This window comes from Mirounga angustirostris, unplaced genomic scaffold (assembly GCF_029215605.1).
Source record: "Mirounga angustirostris isolate CCGP_5_RB_7025 unplaced genomic scaffold, mMirAng1.0.hap1 SCAF_11, whole genome shotgun sequence".
NCBI lineage: Eukaryota > Metazoa > Chordata > Mammalia > Carnivora > Phocidae > Mirounga > Mirounga angustirostris.
This window is the reverse complement of record NW_026991719.1, coordinates 13,087,169-13,101,403: the sequence shown is the minus strand read 5'-3', so window position 1 is coordinate 13,101,403 and position 14,235 is coordinate 13,087,169. Positions and strand designations below refer to the sequence as shown.

The 14,235-nt window shown below is 41.0% G+C and overlaps 1 protein-coding gene across 2 annotated transcripts in view; it reads right to left on the bottom strand.

Annotated features, from left to right (window-relative positions):
• Positions 1-5,130: 5,130 nt before the first annotated feature.
• Positions 5,131-14,235, bottom strand: part of SYAP1 (synapse associated protein 1) — a 32,272-nt gene continuing 23,167 nt past the window's right edge. Inside the window, exons 6-9 of one of the 2 annotated variants that reach the window (XM_054507386.2) lie at positions 13,944-14,092; positions 12,503-12,561; positions 11,943-12,090; positions 5,131-9,000 (exon numbers count right to left, since the gene is read on the bottom strand). In XM_054507386.2, the coding sequence (XP_054363361.1) occupies positions 8,876-9,000; positions 11,943-12,090; positions 12,503-12,561; positions 13,944-14,092 (481 nt within the window). In that variant the 3' untranslated portion in view covers positions 5,131-8,875. Of the gene's footprint in view, positions 9,004-11,942; positions 12,091-12,502; positions 12,562-13,943; positions 14,093-14,235 lie in introns of both variants that reach the window. The other variant, XM_045875316.3, reaches the window with a different exon arrangement.

Sequence of the window (14,235 nt, the reverse complement as noted above, 5' to 3'; positions counted from 1 at the left end):
AAACAAAGCGCTTGTAAAAAGGCATATAACCAGCATTAACATTTTGGCGTAAGGATAATTTTGGTGTAAGCATTTTTCTACGCACATACATGATCAACGTACGCACACGCATGCATTTTTTGGGAAGAAAAATGTAATCGTGGTAAATAGATTCTTGTAATTTGCCTTTTATATTTCATCTAACATTATATGGTGAACATTCTTTCGTGTCAAATACAGAGCTCTGATATTTTCTTAGGCAGGCAACAAAATCCTTTATCCCAGAGAAATCATACTCAGAGCCTCCGTGAACAAAACAGATGCAATTAAGGGTCGGGCCGACTAGGGAGGGAGCCAGTCCCTGCCAGGCGGGCGTCAGCTGAGCTCAGGAGCTACAGCGTTAATCTCCAGGGCGATGACTCAGCTTTCATTTGCATTACCATGGTGCACTGCAGGCAATATATTTTCAAGTTAAAAGCCAAAGGTTTCCTTTAAAGCTATTATTTCAAAGAATGAGACTTTTCTTTACCCAAATGACTGAAAGAGCTGCTGCAGGCTTTGCTTCACCCTCAGTTCCTTGGCAATTCTCAAATGGGGACGCTCTACTCCCATTTCTCTTCAGATGGTGCAGATCTTTTGACTTTCACTGAGTATTTCTGTGGAGAAGAAACAAGCTTGAATATTGGTCTTTTTTGAGCCCTTGTACCTGCAGTGCTAATATTTGGGTAGAGTGGTAGATCTTGTAGCTAACGGGTTTTGTGCAGTTGTGATTTTCTATCATTTTCTCCTAAATTGTGAGAAGGCCGTTATTTTTTTCTAGCTCGGTGGTATCTGATTTTCATGGCAGTTGTCTTAGTTTTTTACTGTTTATAGCTTTAATTTTCCACCTGTTTCAAGGTTATATAGATGAAGTCATTCTGTTCTTTTGGATCTTACTTTCTTTGCTCATTTTATTTGTGAGAGTCAGAGATTCATTCACATTCTTGTGTGTGGCTCTTACTTATGTTCTTTGCTTTTCACTATGGTATATATTTCCATTCTATGTTGATGGTCGTTGGGGTTGGGTGCAACCTGAGGCCACTAGAACGCTATTGTGGACATTTTTGCACATATCACACTGGATATATCCTTCCTTTTATCTTCCATTTTACTAAGAAATGGTAATTTTCTTCATAAGTAGTTCTATCATTTTATACTCCCTGGGAGAGGAATTCCTGGTCAAAGAGAAGGGCATATTCAAATTTTCCTTTAAGTGATGCCAATTTTTGCTTTCTCCGTGAACCAGTGTGCACGCTCGCCATCAGTATATCCACAGTCCAGTTGTTTGACATGCTCACCTATTGCTATTGTCAGACTTTTACATTTTTGAGCATCTAATGCATGTGAAATCCATCACTTAAAATGTTTACATATCATTCCATTGTATGGATGAGCCATCCCTTGTTAAATGAAGATTCGAATGTAGAACATGTAGGTAGTTTCCAATTTTTAGTTTTATAATCAAAGCAGTGCTTGCTCAAGTCCTCAGGAAAAATTCCAAGACCGAAAATGCTGAACTAAATGTTCTGTACATTTAAAATTTTGGTCCATATTACCCAATTGCCATTCAGAAAGGTTTTACTATTTTACATTCTCATCTACAGTATTTGCATACCTTTTCCCTCATACCATGGTCAAAAAAAAAATTTTTTTTTTTAAGATTTTATTTATTTATTTGACAGAGAAAGAGATAGCGAGAGAGGGAACACCAGCAGGGGGAGGGGGAGAGGGAGAAGCAGACTCCCCGCAGAGCGGGGAGCCCGATGCGGGGCTCGATCCCGGGACCCTGGGATCGTGACCTGAGCCGAAGGCAGTCGCTTAACCGAGCCACCCAGGCGCCCCAAAATAACTTTTGTTGTTGTTGTTGTCAGAGAGAGAGAGAGTGAGTGTGCACAAGCAGGGGGAGCCGAACAAGGACTCTGGGACCATGACTGGAGCCGAAGGCAGACGCTTTAGCCCACTGAGCCACCCAGGCATCCCATCAAAAATAACTTAAAAAAAAAAAAAAGATCTTCTCTTTATAATCTAAATTTTAGAAGTCAAATGATGAAGGCTTTCAGAACAGCAGACCCCTGACTTGCCCTTCCCCAATTCCCACGAGCCATCATTTTATTTATTTATTTATCTATCCAGGAGCCATCGTTTTATATTTTTTATTTTTTTAAAAAAATTTAAACTTTTTTTAAAAAAGATTTTATTTATTCATATGAGAGATATAGAAACAGCAAGAGAGGGGAGGAGGTCAGAGGGAGAAGCAGGCTCCCCGCTGAGCAGGGAGCCCGACATGGGGCTCGATCCCAGGACCCTGGGACCATGACCTGAGCTGAAGGCAGTTGCCCAACCAACCGAGTCACCCAGGCGCCCCTGGAGCCATCATTTTAAACCTTTAGCAGTTTTATCTGTTTGCTTCTGTAGCTCATATGCTTATACCACTCTTTATTGATGATTTTTCAGTTGTAAGTTGTGGGAGAGGCCTCTAGTTGCCTACCCTATCAATTTTCCCTGTTTTTAGGGGGGCACACCTTTGGAATTCCTGAGGTTTTGGGGGTTCTGAAACATCAAAATGTCTTCCTTACCACCTGGCTACTGTTGCCTGCTGTTTTTGTTACTACAAATTTATACCTTTTCTTTTTACTCCTTTACTGTCATTTAGTGGGGTTTGTGGATGGAGTAGAGCTAAAGGCATATATTTAATCTGACATATTCAATCTGAAAGCCCAAGATATCATCTCAGAAAATTAAAAACCACTTTGAAAACATTATTAAAATAGTATCTATCGGGGCGCCTGGGTGGCTCAGTCGTTAAGTGTCTGCCTTCGGCTCAGGTCATGATCCCAGCGTCCTGGGATCAAGCCCCGCATCTGCCTCCCTGCTCCGCGGGAAGCCTGCTTCTGCCTCTCACACTCCCCTTGCTTGTGTTCCCTCTCTCGCTCTCTCTCTGTCAAATAAATAAATAAAATCTTAAAAAAAAAAAAAAGTATCTATCTGGGCACCTGGGTGGCTCAGTCAGCTAAGCTTCCGACTCTTGATTTCAGCTCAGGTCATGATCTTAGGGTAGTGAGATCGAGCCCTGCATCCAATTCTGTGCTGGGCATGGAGCCTGCTTAAGGTCCTCCCTCCTGCTCTAATTAAAAAAGAAAAAAAAAGTATTTTATAAAGGCTTCTCTTAAGATAACATTTAGGACATGGGATGGACTTTAAAACCAGGAGTACCTGGCTGGCTCCGGTGGTAGAGCATGTGACTCTTGATCTCAGGGTTGTAAGTCCAAGCCCCACACTGGGTGTAGAGATTACTTAAAAATAACATCTTAAACAAAACAAAACAAAAAAAACCAACCCAAAACCCAAGCAATTTCACCCTTTCATTTTTCTAAGGAAGCAAATGAGTGCTCCCTAGTTATCTCACCCAAACAAATCTTTTCCCCCCAGGGCTCTTTCCCCTAGGCCCAGAGCTTTGCAATTCCAGCTGCTCTTCAGAACGACTCGGGGAGTTTATAAAACAAAAACAAAAACAAAAACAGCCCTATGCCCAGGCTACATCCCCAACCAGTTAGCATCTCTGGGGGTGGGGCTTGGGCATCAGCATTTTTAAAGCTCCCAGGTGGTTCTCAAGTGCAGGGTCACTGCCTTCGGTCAAGAAATTCACTGGCTTAGTCTCATTCCTCAAAGTGTGGTACTAGGGACAGTAAGACATGCATCCCATGTTCTTGTTATGAAATTACTTTTGTGTGTTGTCCAGATTTGTGTCTATTTTCATGCCTTAATTTCACAAGCACTTGTTTTGTTAGTTCAATGAACAAAGAACACTACACTAATCTTGCTGATGGCATTATTTTTTTAAAAGATTTTATTTATTTGACAGAGAGAGACACAGCGAGAGAGGGAACACAAGCAGTGGGAGTGGGAGAGGGAGAAGCAGGCTTCCCGCGGAGCAGGGAGCCTGATGCGGGGCTCCATCCCAGGACCCTGGGATCATGACCTGAGCAGAAGGCAGACGCTTGACGACTGAGCCACCCAGGTGCCCCTGATGGCATTATTTTTTAATAAAGATTTTATTTATTTGACACAGAGAGAGGGAGAGAGCAAGCACAAGCAGGGGGAGCGGCAGGCAGAGGGAGAGGCAGGCTCCCTGCTCAGCAGGGATCCCCATCCAGGACCCCGGATCATGACCTGAGCGAAGGCACTTAACCGATTGAGCCAACTAGGCGTCCCACATTTTTTTTTAAGTAAACTCCAGGCCCAGTGTGGAGCTTGAACTCATGATGCTGAGATCAAGTGCCACACACTCCACAACCTGAGCCAGTCTGGTGCTCCAATGTCGCATCTTGTGCCACACTCTTTTGGTAGAGGGACACGATTTAGCTCAGTTCCCACATCACGTTTATACCCTGCAGTGTCTCCATGAGAGTTAATGTTGTTGAGTGATGTGGCCATTTTGCTGTATCTTGATTTTTGCACTAAGTGCAATATGGCAGAGAATATTATGTACTTACTGGCTGTTTTCATGATCATAATGTGGATTCTTTAGTGGTAGTTACCCAAATCCTCTATTATGTTGAATTGATCTATTATCTCTATTAGGTCAGTTGTGGGGTTTTTTGTTTGTTTGTTTTTTAAGTAAGCTCTAGGCCCAACGTAGGGTTTGAACTCAACCCCAAGATCAAGTCACATGCTCTACCGACTGAGCCAGCCAGGTGCCCCTATTAGATTACAGGCTTAAATTTTTTCCCCTCGGCTTTAGTGAGAACTGGTTAACCTTGGTGAGTTTGAGCTTTAGCCAGCAGAAACCATCATCAGTCCTCATCATGGTTATCAGGAAAGAACAAGATAGATCAATATTACTATCACTACTGGAGGAGGGAAAAATCCTGCAGTAGCTTTAGAGTAAAAGACCTGCTGACTGGATTAGAATTATTTATTATTATGAAGGACAACCCACTGCACTTGAGTAGTCGTCTACAGTGAAAGTAAAATGTGTTCTTAAAACTCAGTACCTTCTCAAGGCAGTTTTAATTCTAATAGAAGCCTACATACCAGGTAACTTTGAAATATTTATAGGTCCTTGTTGGAAGACAATTTTTAGTTATTCAGGAAAAACCATTATAACGTATCTTATCACTAAAAATGAGGTTTATTCAGAACAAAGTGGAATATAGTTTTTTCATATTGGAAATAAATCAGAATGCACTGAATAAATGCTGTTAAAAACTAATCATAGTTTAACAACTGAAATCATAAACGGCTTCATCTGAACAAATCCCTAAGTGTGAAGACCAGATAACAATTGATTGATAAGAAATATGTAACTGCATGTGATTAAAGCTTCATGAATATATATTTGTCATGTCATGACTCATTAGTTTTCTAAGCACCATCTTTTTTGGGTATTGTAACATGCATTTTGTAATTTTATTTTCCTATCAATATAGTCTGGAAATAATCATTAAAAAGGCCTGTCCCCCCCCCCCATAAAACTGATTATATAAACTGTATCAAAATTCCTACCACTTATATTTTTAAAAGCTGAAACATAAATTTGTGAAAATTAAATGCCCCTCATTTTTGCTGTTGAAAAAGGTTTTACTTTAAAATGGAGGGAAAAATCTATTACCAGAAAGAACCATATCAAATTATTTAAATTACAGAAGCACATTCACTGAAGTCATGGTTTTTATACCAAAGTGGTCAAGGAGGGAAATAAACTATTGCAAGTTGGATGTGATCGTAAGGTTTTTTTTTTTGGTAAACCTTTAAAATGTCCTAAAAATCCTATTTGTAATAATAGTTTGTGAAAAACCATCTTGCTTACTGTAGGGTAGCTGAAAGCACTCTGAGTTACAAGTATCATTCATTGCTGCTTTATCTACTAAAAGATAAGGTTCTCTAGTTTCTTTTCAAAACTTACCAACTGAGATTTCCCACTTCTTCTAAGAAGTTGCCACTTTTGCATATGAATTTGTGACACTGTAACTGAGTTGGCGGTAGCAGAGCACGAGCTCCTGCTGAGACTGGCTGCATCCGTGGACTTGACTTGCCATAAACTGCTGGAACTGCAAATAGTTTCCGTTCTTGTAAAATAAGACTCCATGTACCTAAAATTGGCCTTAAAGACATAGCTTGGGTCCATACTCTATTACCTTTCCAAATATTTTTACTTGATTTCATGTGCATGAACGTGCCATACATGGTACGTTCCATCCTTTATGGCCTTCGGGGGACATCAGCCCTCTGATGCCACTCAAGAACCTCAGAGAAAGCTTGTGAACATGTGAAACAATTCTCAGGGAGCCTTATCTCTGCACTTTGTAGTGTTGTCATTTTCCTCTGAAATGTGTGACATCAGAAAGATCTGGCTTAGCAGGATCATTCATGGTCTTCCTGGGAGCTTGGTTCCTCTTTATTTGGCAGTGTGAAAAGGTGAATTGGCAGCACGAACTAACTGCAACAGCAGAGGAGGCATCTGTAACACCAACTAGAAAGACCCCATCATCCAACGATGCTAGTGGAAGAGTACAAAGTAAAAAGCACCAGCAACCTTGGTTGCCCTGAGGGCGTTAGTGCGTTAGTCCAATTTGACTCAAACTGTAAAGCCCATTCTAATCCCTGGGGCTCTCGGTAACGTGCAGGGTCTGGGCCAGCAGGTCTGTGGCATGGCCTGAAACCCTGCATTTCTAGCAAACTCCTAGGGCAGGCCATCACTGGTTCCTGAGCCACACTGTGAGTAGTGAGGTATAATCCCCATAGTGTGAAGCTTATGTGTTTTTATGCTCAGCATAGCTTGTTGGCTATCCCCCAGGCATGTAATAAATACTTAGAAATTTTCCACCCAACATGGTTACAAATTATTTTTTCCTTTAAAGGAATACACTTCAGTTACCTGTATCAATTAAAAGAGCAGAACATTTTACTCCTATTTGAATCATTAAAAATAGAGCATAACTGTATTTTTATGCTGTGTATTAAATCTTATTTCAGCCTTCTGTTTTCATAAAGCAATACACAATTAGGTTGTTTTCAAATGCAATAAGAGTATCATGTAAAGTTCATAGTAACAATTATAATGTCTATTGTCATTTTAGTTTTTTTTTTTTTACTTTCTCTGAAACCTTTGCTTTTTTGTATTTATTCAACAATGTGAATTTTAGTGCATATACCAAGAGCCAAGCACTGTCATATATGATCTGCTTACATCCAGGACTTTTAGCTACTTAAAAACATTTTACATGTTTCTTTCCCTCCAGAAAACTCTACTTTAAAAAAACCCAAACTTCTCCCTTCAATAGGATTATTTTAGAAGTTGCCAGTCACCATCTCTGAAACCAAACTCAGTAATCAGCAACTGTGGCACCACAAGGGGAGATCCCTTCATAATGGAGTCAGTGGTTTCACAGAATACGTGAGTTTATTGCTATAACCCAAGGGATCCTAGCTGAGACAGTCTGGCTCATTCACAAGTGTGTGCACCAAGCTACAAACAAGAGGAAAGCTTGGACGCACACCCAGTTCTCTCGTTGACTATACCTTTGCCAGAGGACCATGGACTAATTTTTATGGAGTGAAGAACAGAAATATGTACGTTTTTCCTATAAAGGACTGTCTTAATTCTATTCCCGTTTATGAAATAAAGGTTCCTTGAAAAATATGAACGTTTTAGGAAGCAAATGCCTCGGAAGTGTTCTGACATTAAGCCACCTTGTTCTTTTAAAATACCATATCCTGGGGCGCCTGGGTGGCTCAGTCGTTAAGCCTCTGCCTTCGGCTCAGGTCATGATCCCAGGGTCCTGGGATCCAGCCCCACATCGGGCTCCCTGCTCGGCGGGAGGCCTGCTTCTCCCTCTCCCCCTGCTTGTGTTTCCTCTCTCGCTGTGTCTCTGTCAAATAAATAAATAAAATCTTTAAAAAAAAAAAAAACCATATTCTATGAGCATGGGCCTGCTGGTGTAGCAGAATACAAGCAGGATTGAGCAGTGAAGTTCCACAAGTTGTACTTAGAGGAACACAATTTTATAAGGACCGACAGTTTAACTAAGACAAACAAACGAAACTGAAACATTTATATGTGATGATGATTTAAACAAAAACAAGAGACTGTAAGGTGAATGGGCTTATGAAGGTCATTAATATAAAAAGGACAAAAGACCCTGCTTTCTACAAAAACTGTGATGTGGAATTTAGGAAAGCAACGATACTAAACGTGGTATAGTTAAAAAAACAAAGAAACAAACAACAACACAAGAAAGAAAAGGCCCCAGAAAAAAACAAATGTTTCTGCACAGTATTTCTCAATGTCAAACTGTGTGATGTTTACACTATGAAAATCAACATAATTATCTTACCTTTTGGCTTCTAGAGGGAATTTTAGAAAATACCTACCAAGAAAATAGTCTTGAAAGTGCTTCTTCTTAAGTTCTTTGGTACAATTTGGTCATTTTGATAGTTATCAATCCGTTACGTAAGTACTTCAACAAATACATGTATCAGTGAAAATGCAACAAGAAGTACAAATGTTTAGGAAAAAACAATTGAAGAATAAATTATAATTCTGACCTCATGGAAAACAGAACTCTAAAATTTTACTTGCATTTCTGTGGCAAAGATATCCATAGTAACTACATGAATATCTCTAGATTTATATTAAAGAAATATTACATAAAACATCCCTTTTTGATTATTAGAATAACTGTTCTATATACTTTTTATAAATGCAAAAAAGGCAAATTTCAGCTTGAAAAAAGAATAATCTTGAATTTCGTAGTTATACCAATCTTTTTTGCATTCTGATTCAGCGAGTGTCGTCATCTAGAATTTAATGTCAGTTACAGAATGTTAAGCATTATTCTTTTATTTCAGGAAAGAGCTAATTTTCCTCCTGCAGCATTTTCTCTATTTCCTTATCCCAGTTTTCATCTCGTTTCTCTGATTCTGTCACCACTTCATATTCCTGAAGTTCCTGTTGTAGTTCTTTTTCCCAATCTGCAGAATCTTCTGAAAGAAACAAATGAGAAGGAAAAGATTCTCTCTGAATTCACAATGCTGGTTTTAACAACTCGGTCAAGTATAATTCCCTGTGGAAGTCCTAGCCATGGTAACTTTTAACATCTCGAGCTTCCCCGCCATGTGTGCTCAGAAAAACTGACCAAATTTTAACAGTAACCGAAGGGAAATATGATTAGAAAGATAAATCGGTTAAGTGCTATATGTTTGCGTGTTATTTTGCTTTCTAAAACCTCTGCTTTTCCTTGTATTTAAATGGATAGTTGATAATTAATATTTGGTTGCAAATTAATTTTTACCACTATTAAGGATGACAGCGGTAGAAAAAAACAGCTAACATTTCTTGAGCAATCACTGAGCTGGGACTGTGCTAACTTCTTTCTACATATCACTCCCCTGCCCCCCTTTTTTTCCATCCTTAGAACAATCCAGGGACTAGATACACTGCTGCACATTTTTTAGGATGGAAAACAGAGGCTTAGAGAGGTTAAGTGACTTGCCCAAGAACACAAAGCTTGATAGCACCAGGCATCCAGATGGAGCCAGATCTGCAAGCTTCACAGTCTGTGCGTAAGCACTTTAGCAGTAGTTTTCCTAGAATGGCAATGGATACCAGAACCTGAAGTCAGGAGGTCTCTTGATGAAGCCTGGCCCCTCACACTGGGCTCCATCTAAGCTCTCATGTTCCTCTTCTGTGCTGATTCAGAACTGCAACTTTCCACTTAGAACCTCAATGTGTGTGTGTGTGTGTGTGTGTGTGTGTGTGAGTGTGTGATGTGTATGTGTACATATATGTATGTAGACGATAAGACAACTGTTATGTGGTGTTATGAAATAGAAAACAACAAACCAGCTATTTAAAAAATAAAGCTAAAATTTATTTTCATCTTTTTTTTTTTTTTTTAAGATTTTAAGTAATCTCTATGCCCAATGTGGGGCTCGAACTCACAACCTTGAGATCAAGAGTCACATACTCCACTGAATGAGCCAGCAGGCGCCTCCATTTTCTTCTTCTTCTTCTTCTTTTTTTTTTTTTAAAGATTTTATTTATTTATGAGAGAGAGCACAAGCAGGGGATGCGGCAGGCAGAGGGAGAAGAGACTTCCTGCTGAGCAGGGAGCCTGATACGGGACTTGATCCCAGGACCCTGGGATCATGACCTGAGCCGAAGACAGATGCTTAACGACTGAGCCACCCAGGCATCCTTCTATTTTCTTCTTTTAAAAACAAACCTTGGGGGGCGCCTGGGTGGCTCAGTTGGTTAAAAACAAACCTTGGGACGCCTGGGTGGCTCAGTCATTAAGTGTCTGCCTTCGGCGTAGGTCATGATCCCAGGGTCCTGGGATCGAGTCCCACGTCGGGCTCCCTGCTCAGCAGGGAGTCTGCTTCTCCCTCTGCCTGCTCTGACTGCTGCTCCCTCTGCTTGCGCTCCTTCTCTGACAAATAAATAAATAAAATCTTTAAAAATAAATAAATACATACATACCTTAAACTTAGTAGTAAACTTAGACTCAAGGGAAAGGACACGGTGTGTTGCATGGCAAACCACCAATGTCACAAATATTTATTAGGGGCTGGGTGCCAGACCCCATGTCAGGTACTGTGGGGTAACAAAAACAAGGTGTAACTGCCCTTGAGGAACTTACACTTTAGCTGGGGGGCCAAGACAATGAATATATAAAAGAATATTATGTGGTCTAAATTATAACTCGGGCAGGAATTCAATGAAAGAACAGCTTGCCCAGAGCATCCAGCCAGCACCTTATGACTCCTGCCTCAGGGCCACTTCCAGTTTCCTGTGGGGCCCGTGCTACTAGTCATCACCAGCAAAAAGGGAACCAGCGCACAGTCTGCTCTAGCTATCGCCTCCAACACCCGGGGCTCTTGCCCAGTGCCCTTCCGCAGTGGCCAGCAGCCACCTGCATGAGAAACAGATGGGGGTGGGAGGGGTCTCAGAAGGCTTCACGAAACACTCTTCATTTGATGATGATTAACCCGAGCCTTTGCTTTTCATCCAGTAGAAAGCCAGTCATTTGTCCTGATGTGCCAAAGAAAGCAGCCGACCCCAACCCCACTTGTATTTGTCTCTAAATTATTATTTTTTTAAAGGCAGCATGCTCCTTCCCATAAGCAATGCTCTTGTGGCACACAGCAGCAGGAAAAAGAATCTTCTACATAGAAGTATAAAGCCGAGGGGCTCCTGGATGGCTCAGTCGGTTAAGCGTCTGCCTTTGACTCAGATCATGACCTCAGGGTCCTGGAATCAAGCCCCATGTCGGGCTTCCTACTCATCGGGGAGCCTGCTTCTCCCTCTGCCCTTCTCCCTGCTCATGGGCACATGCCTGCTCTCTCTCTCAAATAATAAAATCTTAAAAAAAAAAAAAAGTAGGGGCGCCTAGGTAGCTCAGTTGGTTGAGCGACTGCCTTCGGCTCAGGTCATGATCCTGGAGTCCCTGGATCGAGTCCCGCATCGGGCTCCCTGCTCGGCGGGGAGTCTGCTTCTCCCTCTGACCCTCCCCCCTCTCATGTGCTCTCTCTCATTCTCTCTCTCTCAAATAAATAAATAAATAAAAATCTTAAAAAAAAAAAAAAGTATAAACCCAAGTAGAAGGCTGGAGGATGGTGTCTCTAAGTGAAAGGGTGTGCACTCTTTGTTGCCTGTTGTTGGCCACATGTTCTTGGGGCTGAGGTGCCTTGGACCAATCACTTATCCTCTCTGGGCTGTTTCTCCTCTCTACACTCCTGTGCATGCTTAAGGCAGAGGGATGTAAGGTCTGGTCATGTGTGCTAGAATCTACCTTCTAATGGGGAACAGAGAAGCGATTCTGACACAAAAGTTACAGTATGTTTGTATGTCTGCTTCAGAATGACATTTTCTATAATCAACTTCAGAATCGGAAAAGAGCACAGCTATTTTGTTTGTCTGGTACCTTCTAGAATGGCTGTCTCCTCCTCCTTTTTGTCAAGAACCAGTTGCTCCATTTCCTTCCTCAGATCCTCCTGATTTAAGTTACAGGCATCAAAGGCATCACTGACAAACTCAGAAACCCCTGGGCTGGTCGAAATCTCCTCTTCATCCTGAAATGCAACAAAGGAGCTCTGGGAATGGTTTTCTAAGTGGCATTAGAAAAAGCGTCCCTTTCGTCTCCTTCCTCTGCTAGTCAGATGCTCACTGCTCTTCAGCCTTCTACCCTGTGCGGCTGCTTGGGAACCAGATGAGCTACCACCTGAATCCACTATGCTCTCTCACAGTTTGGGTCACTCCAGTCATTCAGTCTAATTCCCGGGAGCACATCTAAGATGACTGATGCCAGGGAATCGCCTCATGTCTCTGCTACAGGTCCCTAACTGTGCAAGTGGTGGACCCCTCTTCTTCAAAACAGGTAAGACCCATATTCATAAGCAGTTTCAAATGGGATCTGAGATAGTTAACACAGAGTTACTTCATTTCCAGACATCAACTACTAGGTACAATGTAAAACTGTATTACCTCTTGAGTTTTAAGCTGAGATTTGATTACGACAGGTGGTGTTTTGGGCCGTACTGCCTCTAAGAAGTGAGAATAAAAGAGACAAAAATTGCTTGATTCAATTCTGAATACACATTATAGTAACAACTAAAATATCCACAAGTACGATGATACTAAATAATTTTCAGAAATGAGCTTTTATGTTATGCTTTCAAGATATAGCTAGGTGAGACCATTTCAACTTCTTCTGGGAATTTTTTTTTTTTTTATGTCATCATATTTGATGCCCTTCATATAAAATTTCCAAGCAGGAAATAAATTCTGACCTTAGTGTTAGCCGAAATCAAATTCAGGAATAGATCTGCTCCTTCTTTTAGGATACTGAGAATTCAGTTATTTATCAAATTTTCCATTTGTCACGAATGCTAGGAAGCACAAAGCAAAGTGCAATGCTCAGTCACAGCTTCCCCTCTTTCTCCTGGGCCGCATTTTCTTTCTTATGAACCTAGGTGTGTAGTCTTTACTGAATCCTGTCTTAAGCCCATTTTGTAATACAGGCAGTATTTGGTAAAACGGCATTTTCTAATAAAATAAATGAAAACAAATAGTAAAGAATAATAGACAATTGGGATTCTTTTTAACATCTATATGCAAAATGCCAATTTTTACTGTGTAGAGCAACTTCTTTACATTTCCCTGACCCTAAATGCAGTGTCAGGTTCTCTTCTGGTGGTCTGTACAACCTGTGCCTTAGGATACATGATGCATAATTATTTAAAATTCCACGAACAGGTTAAGTCTCTAGTTGTAATCAGTACCTGCACACAGGTGTTCATGAAACGTTAAAAATATGACACAAAATACCTTTCTTCTTATTTTTTTAATACCTTTCTGATTTTAATTACTATTACAGAATCTTAAATTGTTGCTGGTATTATAAAACACTTCCCCAACAACCAGGGGTCAACTGTCACAGTAAGAGTCCAACGTGCACCATAATGGTGCCTAGGTCTGGGCTAGACACTGGTAACTTGGAGTGGAATGGAGCTCAGTTCTGCTCTACAGAGTACTAGGGGAGCATCGGCTTGAATGGAAGGCAGAGAAACAAAGAAAAGCGGTGGACTGAATTGGTAAAGGAAAGAAGGTATAAAATTGTAAAGGGCAAGTAAAGAGATGGGAAAATGACTAGTGACCGAGGGAGAAATAAAAAGGAAGTAAAAACCATGAAGAACGAGAAAAAGAAAGCAAAGGAGAGCAAAGCTTGGGGAAGATGTGTGAGCAGGGTCAGAGAGAGGGCAATGAGAATGAATATTCCTCTGGAAAGGAAAGAGTTTTCCAGAAGATGACAGTGACATTTTTGGTACATAAAAGATGACAAACTCATGAGAGTCTATAAGAATATTTTTAAAGTAACTCTTTTTTTTTTTTTTTTTACACACAGTGAAATCTTCTCTGAACATACCTGCCAGTGGCAGGTCCTCCTCAGTGCCATGGCTCTTCTCCTCCTTCCCGGAGGCCTGCTGCTGGGCGGCCAGGGCTGTGAGCTGGGCTGACTGCTTAATCAGGGAGACGCGGTAAAAGTAGTTCCTCCAAAACACGTCTTCCTTCACGCTTTTCAGGACAGACAACAACACACTTGAGAATGCATGCAACACACACACATGCATGCGGGGGGTTATTTGTTTTAGTGGAGGCGGGAAGAGATGATTTTTTTAGGGGTATTTTCAAATCTGAGTGAGGCTCAAAGGAGACTC